We start from the raw sequence: 25,067 nt of genomic DNA on the forward strand, positions 1-25,067 counted from the left end.
GAGTTAAATTCAAACTTCTCTAAGTTGTTAATAAGCTGAGTTATTAAAATATTTAAAAAAGAACACTTTAGACAAAAGGCATAAAGGAAATCAGTAGATTTCAACTGTGAGGTTCTAAGTTGTTAACTTGAGATAACATTTTATTCCTGTCCTTGGGTCTACCCCTCCTTAATCTGTCTGCCCCCAAAAATAAGTGTTTAAAATATGGAGTCTGAGATTTATGATCAGTTGCAGAAACCTGTTTAACTACTGATTTACAGTCTTGGCTGAGGTATTTAACTCTGTCATCAGAACTAATTATAGCAAGCCTGAGATTATATATTCAAACTCTCCTTTTGGTGAAGGAAATAGAATGTTCTGCTGAAAATCAGAAACATCCTGAGGGCTCCTACACAAGAATGCACTACCAACTTTATTTCTCAAAACCAGGGCTGTAAAGCTCCAAATTACTGTTCTTTAGTAAGCTGTTTTAGCCTAAAGTACTTAAACAATAAATCATAGTTACATTAATGCCATACCAATGGCTTAAAACATATTAATCTCAGTTAACAATAACTGACATTTACATTACTAATCTAATTCAAGCATTCTGGTAGTAGTACATGCACATGTTGAAGCTTCAGGAACTGAAGTTATTTCTGATCCATAAAGAATCCTTATTTTAATGTGATAAGAATGGAGAGCCCTTGGGCAACAGGGGTACTCTAGGAATAATGCTCCCATTTCACTTTATAATGAGTAAAATGTCTAATTTGTATCAAGGCTGATCAAACAAAACTCGTCCCAAATAAGGTGCAGGCAGGGCCAACATAAGACACCAGTTCCTTCCTCTCTTGAAAATCCTTCCCTTCCACCCACTCTTTGGCTGAACCAGTGTTTTGAAGCTTTTCACAGCTCATACCCTTAAACGAGTAGGGACATCATAGGAGATAGGGTTCCCTTGTCAAGTGAGTCCCCTATTGCATCTGACCCCCCCACCACTGTATTCCACTCAGTTAAAATGCTCCCACAGACATAACCATGAACTGGGGGGCACTGTAGGAGCAGTTGCTAGCACCAAACAGGGGTGAAGAAGGGCTTTTGGAGGCCAGCCTTCATTCAGAGACTCTCAGATCCAACCCTACAGGAAGCCATTCTGGTGAGGCCTCAGCAGGAGAAGCAAGGTGTGAAGCACCTGCAGGGGTCACTAAATGCCAAAGGAAGCACATATTGGGGTGGGGAAGGCAGGGACAAGGCAGAGGTCAAAGAGAAATCTTGTCTTGGGGACCTGTGTATGAGAATACCTACACCACCCAGTGCTCAAAGACAGTATTTTTCATACTGCAGACAAAACCAGTGGATTATGTCATGGATACCTCTTCCACAATGGCTTTGTAGAAGAAAGGTTCCTGTGCTCTAAGTTTGTATTGTCCCTTTAGGAGTCTAAAATGAATGTTGTAGGTAACTAGTACTTGATAATATCTATAAAATGGAACAAGGAATACTATGTTATAAAATATACAGCTTCCCAATACCTGGTCTGAATACTTGTTCATGATAAATTACTAGATGCACAATCTCCTAAATCTTGCTTTCTCTACATCAGCTTTCCTCAACTATGTAGAAGCAAGATATGACTTTTGGACTCTTAAATAACAAGTAATTATTCACTTATTCTAGAACATAAAAAAGTTAAATGCAACACCATAAATGAATAAAGTTTTATTACTATTTATAACATAGGTTCAACTGTGGACTTCCTTACCAGCTTATTGTATGATTTCTCAAAGTCCCTTCCCATTAGGACTATGAAACACACATCTAATGAAAACTACCTCCTGTGGGACCATTCCTCTTCTCAGCCTCATTCATTCATTCATTCATTCATTCTATCTGTTAAGGAGAAATGGGGATGAGAATAAAAACAAACCAGTTCTTAGACAATTCAAAGTTGTTATCTTGAGTTATAATTGTCTGCTTAATGTAATTTTACCACTTTCTATTCCAAGAATCATCTCACAATTTAAAGAATGACAAGGTCACGAGATATTTAGGAAAACATTTCTAGGCCATGCTGAATTTAAACCATCCTCCAAATACTACATTCTATACCTTCAATCGGAGGTATGCAAAAATAATCAGAAGGTATGCAAAATATATCAATTGCTTTTAATATGTGACTTTGAAATATCAACTCTAGTGCCTCCAATAAAGAATAAAAAAGTTGTTTTGATGACATCAGGGTAATTAAAGTCATTTGTAAAGAGAGCATCAATTGAGACCTACTTGCACTTATAACTAATCTATTATAAACAAAAGCCAATCTTAAAAACACAATTCTAGAAAAAGTGTAGTTATGCCAACAACAGATAAGCAAGTACAAGGACCTCACAGGCTATGCTATACCAAACACATGAAAAGCAAAATTGATTTTATACTGTAGGTCTATACAAATAAATAAATAAAATCCCATTTCTTTTCTTGTATGTATGCTTAGATTCCTTACATAAATAATAAAATGCTTCATTTCATCCACTTCAATAGAAAGAACTCCTTATGAAAAGGCTGAAAAGAGTTGATAATCAACTCCATAGTTTTATGCTTATTTTTTCTACTTCTAACAATTTCCTGATATATTTAACCTAAGTAGGAAAATCTTTTCAGTAAATTCTGCAAGTGTCTTGAAGAACTCTGACAAATTACATATATCCCATGTTGCTTTTGGTTTCCCATCTCTTCTTTGCTTCAAATCTAAAATGAAGAACATAAAAATTTCAATTTATTTCTAAAATAGAATAATTTGTTAAAGTAACATGTTTACTAAGTGATCAAAGTCAAAACGAATGTAAAAACGACCCATACTCCATTGCTTACAAAACAAACATCAAACAGGGTAAAAAAATGCCTCCATATTTATAATCTGATAAACATTCAGCAAAGATACAAACAATAAAGTAAGGAACAGTTCTGTACAAATTGGATTCACAAAATGTATTAGCAAGCTTTCTACAATTCCTATGAGATCAGTAGAATAACTACTAAAAATCTGAAGTGAACTCACCCCCATGCAAGTTTCTTCTTTTTTCGAGCAGCCTGAGAGTTTTCAGCCTCCTTTTTGGCTTTTACAAACTTGTGACAGGCAATTGCTTTGGCAATTTTTACACCAAGCTAAGAATCACAAAGAAGGGAAAAAATGTGAAAATAAATATTCTAGCTAATACAAGAATTATAATACCAATAACTGAAAATGTGTAGGTAAGAAAGCTACATTTTAGAACTGAGAAATCCTATGCTCAGGCCCCTTGAATACAGAAGAATGAATACATAGATATGGCCCATATCTCCCTTCCCTCCCAACACTCAACCCTAGCTGCGCTGTCTCCTGGATGGAAATCCTTCCCAAACAGAGGCCCCTTGAGGGTCCACAAAGGTTGTAATGAGGCTCTTCAAGCTACCCTAGCATTTTAGTCAGCTGAACAGGAATTTGTCCTGATAAGGCTGCACAGACTGACAGAGACATCAACTTTCTTTGCTCTGGGCTAGAATTACAGCAACTCAGTACGGTCACACCAGTTATCTCATGCTGATCAGAAGCGTTGATTGGCAGTCACAGATGGGATTAATAAAACATGGGAAAGCTAATTACTACTTCATAAATGCACTCTGCATGATGGGCAACAGCTTTTAAGTATCTGAGAGAGAAAAGAATATAAGGGGTACTAGGAAGTGAAAAGGCTGGACCCCAGGACCCAGGTATTCCCTGGGCAGGGCCCTCTGCGTACCTCCCTAATGTCCAACTGCCAGTCCCACAAGAGTCATTCAGAATTAACCTCCCACCCCCCAAAGTCTTCTCTAATTCATTCTATCACCGTTCTTGCTTCTGCATTTCTCCAGCCCTTTTCTGGTTTCAGAGCTTTTCCCCACAAAGTATCTCCAGGTCAGGGATGCTGATTTTAAAATGACCAGCATACACGGAGGGCTCAATCAGATCTGTTGAGAGCCCAGATTAACAATGAAGGTTAAACCTTTCCAGTGATTGTTTTTTTGTATTCCTTCACTCAATCTAATGCTTATTGGTAGACATGCAGACTAGTGGATGAGAAGAAAGGACCCGGAAGCCACCCAATAGACAACACATCAAAGCCTAAAACTTTAGGGATCTTCTTGCCAACAGGAAGGCATTGTAAGAGGTTAAGAGCACATGTGTAAGGAAAGAAGCCAAGTTAGGAAAGCAAGGTCTGGCATGCTTGACATGTCTTTCAGCTTATCTTGGAGAACAGTTTCCTTTAGGGCAAAACAGACAAGTGGTAATCAAGCCCTGGCTGGCACTTATAAATGGGAGAAAAAGAGTTTCAGTTAAGAATATGTATATAAAACATATGCAAATGGAAGGAAGCTGACAATCAAGCCAAGGTGCTGAACCAGTCAACACCAACAGAACAGCCACTGAAGAAGGAATGACTTGAGAGCTCACTTGAGAAAGCAGACCAAACTTAGTATACACTCAGAACTCAAACCAATGTGAACACTGTTGTTGTCATCTTTTCTACAAGAACACACTTTATGACAGCACAAATGCACAATTTTGCCAGGCATGTTCTAGGTGCTGAAGACACAGCACTGAACCAACAAGGCTTGCTTTCAAGCTGCGGGTGAGGAGAGCAAGCGGCCTCAATGAAGGCTTTGTTCTGCTGGTTCTTCTTTTACTCCCAGCTCTTTATTATAGAAAAATTCACCTAAGTCAACCAAAAGAAGGCTAAGAATCAAAAGGTTCTAAGCATCATTGTCGAAACTTTGGAAGGATGCTGTGTGTCATTTTTCATTAAGATGGAATTCCTACCCACTGAAAAACCTTCTACTTGTGACATCAGTAAAACCTCAAGTTAGCACCCACTGGGTTAGGCTGGTCACCACTGCAGTACCAAACAAATCCTCAATCTCACTGGCCAAGTTTTTACTTGTTTTGCTTTAAGTCCTTGTGGACGGGCAGGCCTTTCCATCTTGTGTGGCCAGCCCCTCCACACCTGGCCTTTACAGTCAACATGCACAAGAAGAGGTAGAGGGTCTCATACCGGCTCTTAAATACTTTCATCCCAAAGTGACACACATCATTTCTGCTCACACAGAAATATAAAGGCACAATAGGACACTAGGGGAGCAGTCCGCCCACCTAAAAAGCCATCTTCTGCCAGAAAATACAGCTTTCAGCTTGAGTTTATGATGCACAAGAGGCTACCCACATTCACACAGAACCTACAAAGGTAAAACATAAAAATCTATACTTTGGGGGCTGGAGTGTGGTTCAGTGGTAGAGCATGGGCCTACCATGTGAAGGCCCTGAGCTCTATTCCCAGCATGGAGGGGGAAAATAATCTGTATTTTTCCATTAACTCCATTCGTATGTATTTATATATCAAATGCAAATGTGATATATATAATACAGTTTTTCCATCTGCTCAAAGGGGCTCAGCTAGTTTATCTTGTTTATCTTATATTTAAATTAAACCTAGACTTTGTGTAAGAAATAAAAATAATTCAAACCATCTCTGCTATATGCCACTAGCCATTTAAGAAAATCATTTTCTAAAACTGTTTTAAATTAAGCTTTATATTTTAAACTTATTGCAATTTCCCAGTATGGGTTTTCTGGATTCAAAAAGACGAACCAAGGTGGATCTCAGTGTGTGGACACGCAGCCACTTGACTCCTGTGGGCTCTCCACCTTAACACACTCACCCACTCTGAGAATGGAAACCCCCCATGTCCCAGCAAGGCCACAGCCAAACCCAACACAGTATAGGCTCAGTGCATACAATCTTAACACACAGTATAAACTTGTTAAAAATGACTCATTAGAATGCATTAGAAAGCGTTCACACGAGATGGGTCCATCATTTTGTGAACTAAATAAATACAAGCAGTTATCAGGTGCATAGAAACACTTTCAGACAAACCGACTTGTTCCTGTAAAAAGTATACTTTCTAACTGTACCTTATTACTATGGGTTACGTTAAATGGAATGTTTTTCAACTGATAAACATTAAATAGAAAACTGTTTTAGCTTGTGATGATGGTGAAAAGTCATAGTCCCTCATGTGCTTAAAAATTAGTGTTTCACTTATTTCTGTGAGGAAAGAAAAAAGAACAAGAACTATCTGGAAATGTAAAAGGACAATAAGGCCTTCAATGGAAAAGACGGTTGAGGGAAAAACGTAGTTTTCCCAGCAAGATGACTACCTCGAGTTCCAGAATATAAAGGAATACTGCGCTGTTTCAGTATTACAAACAAATAAAACAGGCCGACAAGAATCCCCCTTTTGCTTCTATAAAAAGAAAAATGCATCTTCCTGCCCAATGTAAACATCACAAAAGCTTGGTCAATGGTTTTTATATTAAAAAACTGTTTCAGGTCATCAGATAACTACAGCAACACAATGTGGAAAGACATTTTTTTAAATGAATAAAAAAATATACAGAGTTTCTTGTATGTGTAGCCAAAGTATCAGCATTTTCCATATAGAACATCCAATATTTTGCTGCATTTTAATTAAGGTGTCTAAACATTATCACAAAGAACTGCAAATTGGTCAGAGCATGCGGTAAGGAAAATTAAGCTCTAAAGGCTTTTTATCACCATATTTCAGGAACCAAGGGTGTAAAATGTTCTAATTTGGGATATATTAAAAGCCATAAAAGGTCTTTCAAAAAGATTAATGGTACTTTGCTTGGATTTAAGATAAGGGCTTTAGCTGGTTGGAAAAGCAGGGCCCTGGCTGGACCCTTGAGGCATTCATCTTTACAGCCACTTGGAAGATTTGTAAAAGCGTCTGCATAACCTCAAGCAAATGCACGGCGACATTTTTTTAATTCCTTTCAATTTTACAGGTTTAGCATGTGTAAATCATATTGGGTTGTAAAATAGATATAATGGCACATCCTTATAGCATGGAACAGATATTTTAAAGACAAACTTCAAAATAAAGTTAGTTTTGTTAAGAAAATATTGTCATTATAAAGTTTGCTGATAATCATTTGAAGCATCTGATTCAAACAGCTTAATCTAGCACAACTATAAACTTCTTATCCATTTCATAAAATATTTTACTCATCTCAAAATTACTAGCTTGTAACAGATTTATGAAGTTTTCCTCCCTTTTGAACACTTTCAAGGCACTTATTTAAAAATACCAATTATCATACTTTAACTTTTTATGGAATAATAGGTCTCTATGAAAAATATTTATGCCATTCTCTTTTGTTCTTTAATTAAATGAAAACAGATGTTTTCTGAAGTAAAGCGGAACCATTACTGGAGTACTTAAAGTGTTAAGGTCTTTAATTTTTATATCAGTTTGGTCGACAATTCCTGATTGTCTTTACTCAAGCTCAACATTAATGTCAAGCAAGTTACCTAGGAGACGAAAGAGATCAAAGAGACAAAAAACCCTCCAATGTCTGATTAATCAAGCCTGCAAACAGCTTATTTCTTTTAGCCTGCATGCAAGTATGAAAATGAGATTCTGGGAGCCGAACATTGTGCAGATTTGTTCATTCTTATCAGAACAAAGCCAGCAGCAGCTTATTTCATGGATCATTGGCACTGTCATCAGTGCTACACAGAACGGGTGACAGCTCCTCATTTTGAGGCTTGAACAAAATTAGCAAAAAGTCGGCACAAATTAGCCTCTCATCTTTTTAGTAATATGACATTATTCATTTACTTTTTATCCAATTTTTAATTTTTTCCTTGTCAGCTATCCCTTTCTAGTGTCTCTCGCATGGCATCGTGAAATGCCTTCTAAAAAATAAGCAAAGAAATAGTCAAAGTTGAAATCACATGAAAAGTTCATGAAGCAAATAAGAACAAGCACTTCGAATAACTGGGAATGCTATGTTTTTAAAAAACTTTAAAAAAAAAACCTTTGCAGTAATAATTGATTTTTAAAAAACAGCCACTGGGAATGCCAAGCAGTTAAGGAGTTTTATAAAATTGGTAGTATACTTCAAGAATATAACGTTAACTAATGGGTTTCACTCATTCCACAACTGAACATGGGATGTCCTCCAGTAAACTCAGATGTCCACATCTGAATTCGGACCTTTCTTCCCAGGATCACACCTGAGATGCCAAACCTCTGATGACAGCAAATAAGTTATGCCACACCCTAGTCATTTAACTCTGATTCTAAATCAAGTCATTTTCTCTGTCAGAGGAAATAACTGAATTTCACTGTCATCTTAAAAGGTGCAAAGCAGAGACTGGCGTACGTTTGCATCTGTTTGTGCACAACATGAATCTACATGTGTGTACAACTGTGCACAATCCTGACTTTAAAACACACCAAATATATACACATAAACACAAACCAAATCTTATATATTGTATAAGCATATATACACATCCATACATGATATAATTCACATATTCAACTTTGATTTAACAGTGAAATAGTTTACATAACACCTGTTTTAATGATGACTATTAAGGCTTCAAGTTATATGTAGATTACAGCATTCCAAAAGACAGAGAAAAGATGCTATACTGTTGAAATTACTCTTGTACACAGACATTTATATTCAAGCAACTTATTCCATTCATAAGAGAAAAAAAGCATTAAAAAATTAACCATAAGCTGTTAGATGCTTTACACAGCCCCCATAAGAAAGACAGTTTTTTAAAAGAACTGTAGTACTGTTTTCAGCAATTTCTTTATCTCTGTTCTTCTAAGTAAGAAAGCCTATTAACAAGCTTTGAACTTAAAATCACATTTACAATAATGTGCCATCAACAGTTTTATAAGCTAATTAGAAAAAAGATTAATTAATGACTGGCTGCTAATAAAATGGCAATCATGAAGAAAGAAACCAAGGGTGCTAAGCTTCAACTACCACCAATTAAGAGCTAATTACAAACAAATTATATATGTGTTTTGCTGTGGGCTTTAATTTACTAAAATGGTTTTAATTAAAAGAGAAAACATGCTGATTAATTGAACTGCAGAAAAAATCTACAGTATAAACTGTGCTTTGTCTGTCTCTTTAATTAGACTTGTAACATCTGAAATCTTTTTTTTTTAAGGTTAGTTAAAAGCACAGATAAACATAATTAAAAGAGAGCATAAGGCATGCCATTCGAGGTGATCACCCAATCGGACCCCAAAGGTCAGAAGAAAACATCCACAGTGCAATGAGATCTGAGTAAGCAAACCCAAAATCCTGAGAGAAAAGGCCTGTCACTGAGCACCACTCTTACTTTTCTGATGTTAAAATGCTCCAACTTCAAGGCAATGTTTTATGAGAATGAACATATCTTCAGAGTAGATGTGAAGGAATGCACCAGGCCTCCAATGCTGGATAGACACAGCGTATTTTCTATATATTTTGTTAAGTGTTCACCTTTAGGTAATGAATGAATTGCTTACAAGAAATAAGGAGAACAAGGCTTCAAAGAATTAAAATAACCATTTAAGCCCCAGACTATATACCCTGAGTACAAAATGATACATGGAGGAACACTGAAATTAAAAAGCAGTGAGAGATGACCAAAGTTAATGAAAGGGAATCAGCTCTCAGGATCCCTAGCAGACACACCCGCCTCCGGAAGTCGACAGCCCCCACTCCATAGGTGGCTGATGGAGCTGAGGAGGAGGAGGAGGAGGAGGAGGAGGAAGAGGAGGAGGAGGAGGAGGAGGAGGAGGAGCAGCAGCAACCTATTCAGTGGGAGGGCTTCTCCTCCCCAGTGTCCTATATTCTTTCCCATTGCAAATCAGTGAAAATTTATCCAAAACAAAATGGTCCTGACCTCTACTGCCTACTTGGAAAGAGAAATAAACAAAAGAAAAGAAATCAAAGGTAGAGTAGTAAAATTTGAAAGAGACATAAAATATATTTTTCCAGAGTATCTGCAGACATTAGTTGAATCCGTATGAAGTAATTTAAGTAGAAAACAACCATGTGCTTTTAAAGCAAACCTATAGTTGGACTGTATTCATCATATACACTCCAGTAATCACAGCAAAATAATCTCCATTCCATAAAAATAAAATACTGAGGTTGAGCTGTTTAAATTCTTAATATATACAAATAATTGATATTCAGTACATTTTTACTGTGTTTAGCCAGTCTTCAGTGGCTAGAAATCACAATAATTAAGACAGCAGAAAGGACCTGCCCTTCTTCAGAAAGGTTACAGGTTCCAGTGATAAATTTTTATAACAGCTAATTGGAATATGCTGTTCAGCTTTGTATCTGAGCAAATTGTTTTATTTCAGAAACATGGTTTGTCAAGATTATTTCTATACAAAGAAAGTATTCACAAAAATGGGAACAATGTTGCTCTCTGGCCTATAGAATGAAGGGTTTAGAATTAAAACTTGCTTCACTATGTCTTTTAATTCAGCTTTTTAAAGTTTTTGTTGTTTTGGTGCAAACGATAACCACCATGACCAGAAGTAACTTTAAACTTCTAGTCAGTCTGATAGTATTTCTAGTTTAAACATTTACACAAATGCTTCACGTTAAAACTTTAGATGTGACAACAATCCAGGTGTTTGATAGTCTCTCTCTCAAAATCATATTATTGGGGGGGGGCAGGGTTGGGTTCAAGCTCCTATTCCATAAATCTTACATCTATATCAAACAACTGAAATTAAAGGAATAATTAGTCAAACCCTCTCATGGTAAGCCAAAGCCTAGTAACAAACTGATTTGGAAAACCCCTAATGCTAGAACAAGTGCTACAGTATACAGAACACTTGAGAAAGGACTACTTTTTGGATGTTAACATAAAACGCAGAACCTTCTCTAATGTACATGCATAGCTCTGGTTAATGAAAATGCTTTCAGATTTTCTAGGAAATTACTCTAAAAATAAAATATAAGCTACAAATTAACACTCTGCCCAAATTTAGAGAGCATTTGATTCACTCATCTATGGAAGAAGACAACTCAATCAATTTAAACTTTAGTTTTTTTTAAAAGCCATTCTTATCTTATTTAAATATTAACAAACTATTAGTACTTTGTTAACTTTAACTGCTCTGCAATCCAAAAATTTAAGTTGCTATTGATAATAAAATTAAATTCCTGGTTTAACTCATCCTAGCCATGTAATATTTACTTACATACATAAAGATAATATTAAAATTATATATAGACAGATAGATAGATAAAAATCATATCTACCTGTGGTACTTCAATTAGATTCTAAATGACTATTGTGTTCAACAGCAAGTCATTGCTTTGGGTCCTCAGTTGTTAAATTCAAGAAAATAAACTTTAAAATATGAAATATTTTATCATATCATTTATCTAAATGAAAGGTTTTGGCTTTTGGCCTTGGCCAAAGATGGCAGGGGATTATAACCAAAGTATCCCAGATGTGAATATTAATAAGTTGCAAATCATCAAAAACAACTTGACTCTTTCCAGTTTGCAAAAAACAGTTTAATGCTACAACATGACGTACTGGTGTTTTCAAGGAGTAAATTTACTCGGTATGGCCTAAGATCATTGTATTTTAGTTACTTTAAGAACATACAATACAAAGCTCAAACAAAATTTATAGGAACCCCTGCTCATTCCTTCCCTGACACTGTACAGGTAAAAGTGACACTCACCTGGGTAGTATAGCTAATGTAGGTGTGACAAATTTGATGGTAAGAACACCTTGTTCTGCCAAACCAATTGTTTATCTCCAGCAGCCAAAACGAAGATCTAAGAGAAAAGTTTTCTTTACAAAAGGTGACGTTCAACCTAACTGCTACCTACTTAATTAAATTTAGGCTTTAGCACTTAATTGCAGAATACTAGTTTCTACTGGTTTCTAAAAATTGGTATAGATAGTATGATGAAGACATCAGAAAGAAATTACCAAAGGACTATATCAATAAACAGAATGTACTTCCAAATCTAAGGTTAAACAAGCCACAAATACAATACTTGTGTTCATACACTTAACAAGACATTTTATTCAAATTAGAACAGTTTTATCAGTATGACACAACATTAAGTGTATGTCTCCACTTCATTTTTCCTATAAGACTCTTAACAGCAACAAAGTATTCAACCAACAGGAGGGACAGTCTCAAAGCAGCCCATTAAGACACTACAAACCAAGGATGACAGACAAGCCAGGCTTCAAACACATGAACTCAGGCCATTCCCCCAAACCAGACTCTGTATCATCCTTAATGTCATCATTAATTTAAGGGAATGTGTTTCTGGAAAATTATGTGCTTGCTGTGACACAATGATAGCACATTGACAGGCTTATTCTGACACACTTTTTTTTTTCTTTGTTTCATTTGGTTTTTAAGAACTGTTTTCAAGGACTATTCTCTACTTTTGGCTTCATTTTTCTCAAAACTAATGCTGCCCTATTGGTTTCACAGGCTTATAAATGTTAAACATCAAAAATTAGCCTCCCTTATTATGGCTGGAAAAGGCTTTAAGAACTCTGGGATCTGTGCCTCTGAGCAAAGGCTTTATCAGCAGGTCCCAGTCGCCGCTTCTTGAAAAAAGAAAATGGTACTGATTAAAAATCAACATACCTGATTTCCAAAAGGACACCTACCAGGCATGCAGACACTTAGATTCATAAAGAGTTTCTATCCTAAACTTACACTTACTTCTCAAAATCCTATCTCCCGTATCCACAGTGATAGCACCACCAAGATGAATAAGAAAATTTAAAGCTCAAACTAAACTATTCATTCAGGAATTCCATCTTCATCAGTTATTCTCCATGGGTGCTTAATTAATGTGCCCTCAGTATTTTTCTAGTATCTAGGTCTGAATGCCATTTTTTAGATGTCTTGATGTCTTTCCACTTATCCAAGAGAAAGTAGAGGGCCCAAATTATTGTTTTCTCTTTTAATCAGAATTATTTAACACTACACTAAATAACTTTAATTTTACACAATAAAGCATTACATTTGTATGGAAGTAAAAAGAATAATGTTTCCCATCTTTACAAGTGCTGAAAATATGTATTTTTTTAAAAAAAAAAACTCATTTATATTAAAGTGCACCAGGAAGTAACAGCCCTTGAGATGAAAAACATCTTGTTGATATTATTTATTAAAGTTCCATTTCTAAAACAGGATAACAAAATACCAAAAATCCTCAAATAAACATTCCTTCCTGAAGCCTTCAGTACTGCTTCCAGGTATTTTTCCAGGCAGCTTTACACTGTACTCAGCAAGGCCAGTTCACCTGGATGAGTACTACAGGTAGGGGAGGTCAGTAATGCAATCCAGGTGCACACAGTGTCAATGAGCAACTGCTTCCCAACCCAGAACATCATATGTAGGAAATTGTCCACATTTAAGGATTTAACATGGACACAGAAAAGATTCTATAATTAAATATCTCACTTCAGCCAAATTTTAGATTTGGTTTGCCAAATAAAGGCAAACCAAATCTAAAAGATCTAAAGTCATTTGGTAATCATCATCAAGCAAGAAAGGAATCAGCAATGGATGTTAAAACTAGAAGGTACAAGTATGAGAAAAAAGATGGCTACAGTCTCAGACTACCTCCCGTCTCTCCACAGACACTCATTACAAAACAGATTCACAACCCCAATCAAATAATCAAATTAACACCATCAATAAATGGGACAGAGATAGCAGGTGCCTCTGAGTAGCTCACATTGAGAAGGACACATGGCCAACTGCTTGATTTTTCTGCCCAAAACACACAACCTGAAATTAACCTGAGGAAGCATCAGGCAGACCAAAGTTGAGGGGCATGCCATTGGACAAGTGGCCTCCGTTCTTCGAAATTACCAATGCCCTAAGAAACAAACAGAGTGAGGAACTGCTCCAGATTAAAGACAAAGGAAATCCAACAAAATGCAGGAAACCAAAATTGTATTTTGTTATTAAGGAAATTAGTAAGACACTTGGTAAGTTTAAAGTATGCAGAAAAGAGAGAAAAACTACAAATTTCCAACCTTCTCAAAGTCTGAATAAATTTTTTTAAAAAATTAAGTAAGGGCTAGGGATGTGGCTCAAGTGGTAACGTACTCGCCTGGCATGCGTGGGGTGCTGGGTTCGATCCTCAGCACCACATTAAAAAAAAAAAAAAAAAAGATGTTGTGTCCACAGAAAACTGAAAAATAAATATTAAAAAATTCTCTCTCTTCTCTCTCTCTCTTTAAAAAAAATTAAGTAAAACATGTTCAACTCAAAGTTTTAGCATTACTAACTCTACTAAAAAGAACCCAACCTACAGTGGGGGTGCCACTGTTAAACAGAAAGAGACCACAAGGAATGGACAGCCATCAGTGGGTCACATAATGCTGCAGCATAGGCTTGACTTTATCCTTTTCCTTTCTTCCTTTACCAAGGCCAAAATCTAAGGCCACTGACTGGCCTGGGCACTCTGCTGTCACAGATGCCATGGTATTTGCAAGAGATTAGCTAATATGCAACTCTTGGGTCTTAGAAAAGGAAGGCTGGACAAAGAATGAGGATGGGAGACCAGTTGGCTGAGTCCTATGCTCTTGAACAGACCAGAGAAGAGACAGAAACCCACAATACTTACAGTTGCAGTAGAGCAGCCATACTCTATAGCCCTGCTTGTTTTTTTCCACATGCCTGTATTATGCTTTATTGGAACTATCTAGCTGACTCAAAAACCAACCATCATCAGAGAGCAACCAATAACACATTTCTGGAATTTTTAAAGGGATTCAAGAGAAACTTGCTCAACATATAGCCCAACATGAAACATGTCATCATCGGTGATGTATTTAAGTACCAGTTCTCTGATTCTCTGATGGGTTTTGTTCCTGATTCAAAGGACACTGCCACCAGCTTCCATAAATCCCTACTTAACTGTGAAATAGTTAAGTGACTGATTATTCTGCCTGTGCTTTCCAGTCCCTGAAAGCCCCCTCAGATCTTGAGCCACTCCTCCCTATCCCAACAGGATGCCTTACTATACTGCCCATTGTCAGAGCCACGAACAATATCTACCCACTGGAGTCTCTTCCAGCCACACAAGCATTGCCCCTCCCCACCATTCCCTAATGATTTCATGGTCAACACTACAAAATTTGGAGATCAGATATATCACTGGTGTAACCTGGCTATCTCATGAGTTATCTACACTCTCAAGCTGACCAAGAAACTAAGCCACTGTTTCTAACAGCACTTCTATGGAAATATAAGTTCCAAGTGCCAAATAGTTACTTGCTAACAAATAAAAGATTCTATGTTTGCCCAGTGGAATTTTTAAAAGGATATCTTAGGCACACAGTTTTCCAGGTAGGGACGAGGTCCCCTATCTTACCCATACTGAAGAAAAACAGGATTCAAACAGATATTAGTACACTCATGTTCATAGCAACATCATTCAGCTGAATGCACAAACAAAACATAACACCCAGGATCTAACAAATACCTGCAGAGTATTGATAAGTTTGAAAAAGGAAGGAAATTCTGACAAATACTGGGCTATGGATAGATTCTGAAGATGTTACATCACAAGGACAAGCATGATTCCACTTGTAAGAGGTACCTATAAGTGAGAGTCCCATTCAGAGAGAGGGGTGTCCAGGGCTGCATGAAGGGGAGAACGGGGAGCCACTGTTTAATGGGTTCAGAGTTTCAGTTCTGTAAGATGAAGAGAGTTCTAGAGATGGACAATGGTGATGGGCTGCACAACAGAGTAGATGTATTTAATGCCAAGGTAAATTTATGTATGTTTTGCTGCAATAAAAAATACTTTTTAAAAATGTCAGCTTAGTTTTTGACAAGTCACGTACCTATTGATTTATACTACGTCTTGTCAGTGCCCCTAAATGAAGTCCACAGCTTTATAATTTCCATGATATTAGACGTTAACACATATATATGTGCACACAAACTATACAATGGAAGTATTTAATGTAACAAATAAGTTTAAAGGGATTAAAGAAAAAACATATTTTTGGAATCTCTAAGGCTCTCTTTTGAACTTTTTTACCTACATGAAAATATAAAATTCACAAGATTCAGCCAAAATTATGAGGAGAAAACACAAAAATCATAATGACTATTAATGGCAGATTTTTTTGTCATCTGATGATGGAAGAGTACAATAGTATTTCCATAGAATAATACACCGAAATAGTAAGTTTATCCCTAGAGTCTCAGTTTAGCAACAAATATTACCTGCAAGTGAGCTAGAATCTGAGCCTGGCCAGCAGTTCACACAGATGGCCCAATAATGCCCAATAATGCCTAAGCACAGGAGCAGTTAGGCTAAGAACAAGTAAGGTTCCAGGCACTAAAAATAAAAACTAGGGTAGAGATTTCTTTTCTAGAAAGAAAAAAAACAAAAAACAAACAAACAAAATGCATGCCTACATAAGCTCTTTAGTCTATATATAAAGTTAATTTTCAGTGGGAGGAATCCCCTTATTCCCAGGGAGTAGGAGTCAGAATTTTCCTGTTGCCTTCTGTAGTTGGAAAAAGAATATTCAAAGTACCTGTTCTTTTATACTATACACTACAGGGGAAAAAGGTAAACATTTCTATAGGGCTGAGGGGGCTGTGCAGAGTAAGCAGTAAAAAGGCTATAGCAAGGTTTAAGAAAAGGTTGAGGGGTGTAACTTTAGAAGTATGGATGCCCTCAGGAAGAGTTTAAACTTAAAGACACAAGTGGAAAAAGAAAGCTAGTCTTTTAATCATACCTGGGGAAAAACTCTCTAAGTAAGTAAATGTAGGGTTTGGATATCAATTTATGGATTATTTCCAGCATAAGTTTCAGATAATACTGAGCTTATTAAAAATTGCAAAAAGAATGTAGATTCATTTTAGAAAACATTGAAGTGCAATTTGTAATCAGTCTGACTCACCTCTCGAGTAGCAAGCTGGTTGCTGAGTTCTTCAGCCTTCTCAACATCCCATTCCTCCACAGCCTGGTCTATCCTCTTTTCAAGACCTGACTAGAAAAGAAGGAAATCTAAAATTAAGAATACAAATGAAAAGAGTGCATTTGATAGCCAATATTATGTAACAGGACTACACCAAATGTATCAGACATGCAGACCACTTAACTCTCACAATAACATAAGGTAGTTGTTACTATCCTATTCATGATTGGAAAGTCTAAGAAACATTACATGACTTATCCAAGATTATATAATTCTTAACTAACAATAAAAAGGAGATTCAAATCGGATTCTTGTGACTCCAAAAACTATACTTTCCCTTAATAACAACATTATTAATAGTAATAACAGTTAAAAATTATGAAGAGCTTATTATGTAGTAGACTCTGGGTTTAGTACTGGGAAGAAAGCTCATTAAACTTTGTAACAGCTCCATCGAATAATGTTACCCTTTTTTAAAGATGAAGAAACAGAGCTCCAGACTTCTTAATTTAGCCAAACTTAAGTTATATGAATAAAAGGTTTATTCAGACCCTGCAAGGCCTATACTTCTAGCTCAAGATTTTCACTCAACAGCCCTTCATCATATTTGACAAAGAAGATTAAAGTTGAATATTAAATATGGGAGTTAATCACATTTTATTTGCTTATGGCAATGTCTTAATTTACTAAAGATGCTACAAAAATTTATAATTACAATTTTCATGGGATTACCTGACTAGGTAGGACTCAGCATACATTTATGGAAAGATGTCTTGACATAAATGAGTTCTGAGTTGTGAAAATAATTACTAAAAAAAAATATTTTTAAAGAAATGGTCTAACACCTTAAATTATACTACAGAGCCACAGTAATAAAAACAGTGTGGAACTGGCACGAAAACAGATATGTAGACCAATGGTACAGAACAGAAGACACAGCGTCAAACACCCACATAAATACAGTATCTCATACTAGACAAAGGTGCCAAAATCATACATTGGAGAAAAGTTAGCCTCTTCAACAAGTGGTGCTGGGGAAACTGAAAACCCATATGTAGCAAAATGAAATCAAACCCCTCTCTCTCACCTTGCACAGGAATCAACTTAAAATGGATCAAGGACTTATGCATTAGAACAGAGACCCTGCACCTAATAGAAGAAAAAGTAGGCCCAAATATGCACCACGTTGGCTTAGGAACTGACTTCTAAAGTGCAAAAAGTAACATCAAGAATCAATAAATGGAATGGAATCAAACTAAAAAGCTTCCTCACTACAAAAGAAACAATCAGGAGTGTGAAGAGAGAGCCTACAGAATAGGAGAAAATCTTTACCACATACTCCTCAGATAGGGCATTAATCTCCAGGACATATAAAGAACTCAAAAACCAAAGTCAAAAAACCAAATAACCCAATCAATAAATGGGTAAGGAACTAAGTTGTATTTCACAGAAGAAGAAATACAATTGATCATCAAATACATGAAAAAAATGTTCAACATCTCTAGCAATTAGAGAAATGCAAATCCATCTGGAGAGTGAGATTCTATCTCACTCCAGTCAGAATGGCAACTGTCAAGAATACAAGCAAAAATAAATGTTGGTGAGAATGTGGGGGGAAAGGTACACTCATACATAGCTGGTGGGACTACAAGTTGGTGTAACCACTCTGGAAAGCAGTATAAAGATTCCTCAGAAAACTTGGAATGGACCAAACTATCATTTGACCCAGCTATCCCAATCCTTGGTCTATACTCAAAGGACTTAAAGTCAACATACTACAGTGACACAGCCACATCCATGTTTATAGCAGCTCAATTCACAATAGCTAAACTATGGAACCAACCTAGGTGCCCTTCAACAGATGAATGGATAAAGAAATTATCTCTCTCTCTCTCTCACGCACACACACACACACACACACAATGGAATATTACTCAGCCTTACAGAAGAACGAAATTATGGCATTTACCAGTAAACGTATGGAACTGGAGAATATCATGCTAAGCGAAATAAGCCAATCTCAAAGAATCAAAGGTCCAATGTTTTCTTTGATATGTCATTGCTAATTCACATTAAGGGGTTGGGGGTATAGGGGAGAATAGACATACTTTGAATTAGACAGAGGGGAGTGAAAGAAGGGGAGGGGATATGGGATAAGAATGATAGTAGAATGAATCAGATATTATTAATATATAAAATATAATTACTCCTTAAAAAATGTGCATATATGATTACATGACCTGTGTAACTCTATATCATGTACAACCAGAAATAAGAAGTTAGACTCCATTTATGTATGATGTATCAAAATGTGTTCTACTGTCACGTGTAGAACTAATTAGTACACCCCAAATGGTCTAACATATGCTTCTTGTAAGAAAATCTTATTCTAACGATGATTTCCCTACTGTATCCTTAAACAAGCACATATTCAGTTAATATTACCTTATAAACTTCTCCCTCTTTATGTAACAACAGAAGTCCTAAGAACATCTCTTCCATCAGTATACTGCTTGATTATTCCAGTCAACAGAGAGAAAATTTGTTCCTATGCAGCCTTGTTGAAATGAGACTTAAAAGACAACATAACCTGTTTAAAAAGTCTGGAGAAACAGCCCAGTGAGGTCATCACCAATGTCTATCACTGAGTGAAGCCTGTCCTTTCTCACAAACCCTTCCAAAGGATTGGGAGCCAACAGGCTTTCTCACTTGTTCCAAACAGGAGTTAGAGACCTTCATCAATGGCCCTTCATAACCTTTGACCCTAAAAAGGCCACATGGCTCTAATGCCCTCTTCCCACTCTTGTCTAACCTCCAAATATTTCCCTTCTGGTATTTCTGCAGAACTCTTCCATGACCCAGACACCCTAGACTCACTTTCTCAGAATCCTTTTTCAGGAAGCTCTAACCCTGCTCACCTCAGAAGCCAAGGGCAGTGCCACTCCAACTGTGGTCTATGTTGTGGTCCACTTGTGGTCTGTGAATAGTGTCAATCCATGAACTGTTTCAGTCCAAGCAAAGCTAAGGAACTTGTGTCAGAATGAAAATCAACTTCACGACTAACACAACTTTGTCTGGATGACTTGTTTTCTCAGCCTATCTTTGGTAATGCTATGTTTCCCATCTATGGCCACATCTACCATTTGATCAATGTTCTCATGCCTCTGATGTGCTTCCCTTCGAACATACTTAATCATTCTTTCAAGCTTACATCAAATGTTACCTTTTCTATGGTCCTACATAACTTCTGAGTCTGCCATCCTGTCCCTGTACCCCTGCCAGCCGGCTCATCACTCTGCTGTGGATGCACCTCCTCCCTTCAGCACGTACTCATCTCACATGCTGTCTTCCTTTCTTGGGTTCTATGCTCAGTAAGGACAGACTCTGTGTGTCACTGGCTTGGTGTGTCCCCAAATCCAGCCAGTTCCTCCCATGTAAGAGGCACTCACTCACTGACAGAATATTCACAGTGAAGTAATCAAAACTTTGCATCCATACTGCAGGACCCACTCATGCTGGAGACATGCTTTGAGACAGCCACTACTTTGAGACGGCCCCAAGAGAATTTTGCAATAGTAATACTGAAGTAATAACGCCCCTATGATTAAAATAAGGTGTGGGGGGGTCACATGTTATAACATTTGTTTATACAAAAATCTATCTAGCTATTAAAATATATATTCCCTGAGGACATGTGAAATATGCCCATCTTGGGCTCCAGGAGTTTAGTTTACCTGCATCTAGAACTTCATATTTATTATTTAACTTAGAATGGAAATAAAGTCATTTTAAAAATGTTGACAGCTTCTCCTTCCTGTGCAGAATATTAATTCTCCCCTCAAATGCCACTTAGATAGATGAAACAAAACATCAATATCAAATTCAATCATCCTTGCATCACAAATTCTAGGTAATCTGACACCTCAACTCAGAATTCACCTAATCAATCAACAAACCCAGGTTTGCTCCAATCTTTCTTCTCAGCAACCTGGTTAGGAATCCATTCTTAAAGCTGCCTTGCTTGTTCCTTTTAGTTCCTTTAAGTTTTTGTTTTTGATTTTTCTTAATTTCAACCAAGTTCTGCTAGATAAAACTGTTTCTTCCTTTCTTCCTTTCCTTTTGTCTGATTAATTTATTAAAGTAAAATTACTCCTTAAAAAATTTCTAGTTCCACGTGGACGCCCAAGTTTTCTGTTTGTGTAATAATACAGCAACATTCCAAATACATTCAAAATGTTTTATTAATAAAAAATACATTCATCTGTTAAATATCTTCTTAAGACTCCAAGTTCACAGTAGTTTACAAAGAGCACAGGTCAGGAGGTGAGATTTGGGCTCAGATATCAGCTCCTCCACCTATGAACTGAGCAATCCTAGGTGAGTTTCTAACCTTTGTGAGCTGTAGCTGCTTTATACACATAAAATGAGAATAAAACCACTCTCTCTGAAAGGTTACGGTCAGAATCAAAGAAGATACATGTAAAATATCTAGCCACACCTGTAATTTAATTGGCTCGGGAGATTAAGACAGGAGTCCAAAGCCAGCCTCAGCAAAATCGAGGCACTAAGCAACTCAGTTTTATTTAGAGACCCTGTCTCTAAATAAAAGAGAAAACAGGCTGGGGATGTGGCTCAGTGGTGGAGTGCCCCTGAGTTTAATCCCCAGTAACCACCCCCCCTCCAAATATCTAGGCCACATTTTCAGAATATAAATGATCACTATTCATTCAATAAGTTGCTCCTATATCTAAATATCCAGATACCATAATGCAAAGAGAGGGCTTTTCTTTCTATGACTATAGACCTAGTCATAGTTCTTCAAGCACTCACATCCAATCAGAGACCCAAGAATTCAATTTTGAGTCAGTAAATAGTCCCATGAAATAAGATTTCAGCATTAAAGCTTTTTTAAAAAGTCTTAAACTGGACCTAAGAGGAACCTATATTATTTAACTTGTTCAGGGCATCTTCCACACCAGAGATCAGATAAGAAGTAAAGCACTGCTGGTAATGGTGATGCTTGGTGGGCTTCTAACCTTGCCTTTTGGCAAGAATGAAAATTCAGATCAAGATATATATCATCACAGATAGATCAACTTAGGAATGGCAATTTGGCCACAGATGGAAAATTCATCTAAGGGCAATACCTAACAGGTTCCCATGAGGCAACAACCAACCTCTAACTAATAGTTTTGCTGCAGATGCCAAGGAGGTATGGCTACGCACACAAGAAATTTATGGGTAGCAAAATGCCCAAATATGCATTTGCAGAATATCTTTTATCATATGATTAAAGGTTGTTAAGTCAAACTGTATCGCAATATATTTCTATGAATTTTTTTTACTAGATATTTATTTTGATACTACATTTAATTTCTAAAGCATGATAACAAATGAATTTCATGCTTTATTATGACTGGACTCAAATATCTAGAAAAAATGAGGTAATTTCTCCATAAACAAGGGGGGGGCAACCTTTATATATAAACATATATTATATAATTACAAATGATACTTATGATTTTATTGTCTTTATATCTAAATTTTATTCACTTAAATCAGTTGAATCAAGAAAAGCAAAAACTAAATTCAGCTGTTATTTCAGAAAAATCTAGATTTGGGACCAAATGACTTGGTTTTAAACTCATTTCACTAAGAAGTTTCTGCTTTGTTTGTTTTGTAGGCAAATTATATTGTGCTTCAGTTTCTTCATCTGTATTAGGAGAATAACACTGGCCCTGCCTACCTACCCCACAGGGATCACACAGGGATCAAGAGAGAATGCTTTGTAATTGATACCAGGGGAGCTTCCAGGTACCACCACAACACTCCCACACCATTCCTGCTCCCTCCTGCCCAATAGAGGCAGCCCAAGCTGTTATATGATCTATGCACTGCAGTTCCACATAAGAGCTGGGATGGAAAAGTGTGAAAAAGCTCTACTACACAATAGCAGTTTCCTCTCATGAACACCTTTAAAAAACCATCAGACACTGTACAATTACTATAAAAATTATTAAAAGAGTATCCATAGACACATAGAAAACTACTTCAATAATGACTGCTGGCTGATCAAATTGATTCAACTAGAATACTTGAGACATTTTTAATGAAATTGATGAGTGAAATTATTCTATAGAAATTCCCACATAGATTGAAAATAATTATGTTACAATTACATAATTATTAGCAAGTCTGAAACACAATTATAGCTGTGTTTAAAACAAAGAATATTTTGGATATTAGGAAGATTGCATTTAAAAAATACAAGCTTCCTTGTATTGTCCAGCAAGCAGGTGACAGCAGTGCTGTAGACACACATTCTAGGCTGAGCAACAGTATCAGCTTGGCAACATTACAAAAACAAAACACTGTGGGATAGATGCAAGATTAAGAAATTTGTTTTGCTTTACCATTACTGAGGGCTGAGTGAATATAAAATTAAAAGACTCTCTGAGATACGGTAACAGATCAGCCTTTGCTCCAGAGAAATAAAATAATGGACTGAAAAATCCATGCTGGTCCGTCCATGTTACATCAGGTTTTCATGATCCTCAAGAGATTTCATGAGCAGCAGCTACTATCTCCTGAACTTACATTTACTCATAGTTTTTATCTTGGTGCTTCCAATGTGGACATTCTCTAAAGTTTATTTACTCTGTTGGATTCACAGCAGAGACTTCAGCACCACAGCAAAGGGGGTGACACGTAAAACCACAATCCCAAATCAAAGAACGAGCATGGACTTACTGGCATGCAATTACACTGAACTCCCAAGAGAACATGAAATAATTTGGCTTCACTAAATCCTTCCTTCCTTTTTATGTTTGCATTTATTTGTAGAATATGAAGTGCTGGCAAAATCCTGGCCAGCATCAGTTTCCTTGTTTAGAAAATTGTCATAACTTTCTTAGCCAGCTGCCACACAGAGGAATGTCTGCATTAAGAAAACCCAGATTTATAAAATAGATCAACGGGTAATTACAACAGGATTTACAGCAATTTCCCTTAAACAGAAGATCTCATTTTTAAAATGGTGTTTGACTTATAATTTTCTTCTAGAACATAGCTAATGCATAATGTGAAATAGAACACCAGTCCCTGAAACTGAATTATTTAAAAGATTTTTGTACAAAGAATTTTAGAATCCTATACTAAAGTAACTTCACATAAATTACAAATTCTAGACTATGAATAAGAGCTCGTATACCTAACCAGGATTAAGATGGTACAATCTCATATGTAATTTCTAAGACAAATTCTAGAAAATATCTCTAAATTTCTATTTTTTAAGAATGCCTAAAAAGTTCATTTTGTGGCTTTAATTCCACTAAAACAATTTAGATAACCTAATCAATAATTGTAAGGAAACATTTCAATTGCAAATCACATCATTCATTAGTAAAACTTCAAAAAAAATGCCAAGTAGAACCAATATTTAACTATTTATTTCTTAATGAACAATCCAATCATCAGCTGGGACTCCAAATCTGCCAGAGATGGCATTTAGACCAAAGTGCTCAATACCATTCTCCTCCCTTACGCTTTAAAATAGATCTAGTACAATCAAGAGCATCCCTCTTTACATAGCCCCTTCTCCAAGTCCTCCCGAATTTCAAGGGTCAGAGGCATGGCAATGACACTGGCAAACAGTCCCATCAGTTCTAGAGTGAACCCAGGGAACTAAGAATGGGTCATGAAACCTGAGTTTTACTTTTAAAACTACTAGTGATCTTCCTTTGCCAGAAATTTTAGCATTTTTGTATCATGGTTAAAGGAGACTGCTCAGTAACAAAAAGTAATCTTAGTTTCAATTACCCAGTGTTCTAGGGACTATTTTTGGATAATAAAAAATTCTTTACAAAGTTGAAATTTAAAAAATCACACGTAAAATTCTGTTCTGACAGATGCTTGATATATGTGCTCTCAATGACACAAAACCACCCAATGATGGATTTAAACCAGAGGATTTTTCACAAGAAATATCAACTGATCAAAATGGCAAAGGTTTCCAAGTACACGCAGCAGCTTACACAGCAATGATTCATGTAAGAGGCATCTATCTTCACTATATACAGGAGACATTGCACTTGGGCTTCAACTACTAGCTCCCTATCATTCAGTACTTGATTTTCATATTCCTAGAGCCTGCCAACATCCCCCTATGTGAATATGTGAGTTACTTTCATTCAAGCCTTTACTAAGTTCTATAGACTGACA

The 25,067-nt window shown here is 36.5% G+C and overlaps 1 protein-coding gene across 5 annotated transcripts in view; it reads right to left on the reverse strand.

Annotated features, from left to right (window-relative positions):
* Positions 1-1,686: 1,686 nt before the first annotated feature.
* The window catches only part of Fam204a (family with sequence similarity 204 member A), a 32,158-nt gene continuing 8,777 nt past the window's right edge, over positions 1,687-25,067 (reverse strand). For all 5 annotated transcript variants that reach the window (XM_076834432.1, XM_076834434.1, XM_076834436.1 and 2 more), the window contains 3 exons: positions 16,830-16,919; positions 3,041-3,147; positions 1,687-2,730 (listed from right to left, as the gene is read on the reverse strand). In XM_076834432.1, coding sequence (XP_076690547.1) covers positions 2,679-2,730; positions 3,041-3,147; positions 16,830-16,919 — 249 coding nt within the window. In that variant the 3' untranslated portion in view covers positions 1,687-2,678. The remainder of the gene's footprint in view (positions 2,731-3,040; positions 3,148-16,829; positions 16,920-25,067) is intronic.

This window comes from Callospermophilus lateralis, chromosome 15 (assembly GCF_048772815.1).
Source record: "Callospermophilus lateralis isolate mCalLat2 chromosome 15, mCalLat2.hap1, whole genome shotgun sequence".
NCBI classification, from domain to species: domain Eukaryota; kingdom Metazoa; phylum Chordata; class Mammalia; order Rodentia; family Sciuridae; genus Callospermophilus; species Callospermophilus lateralis.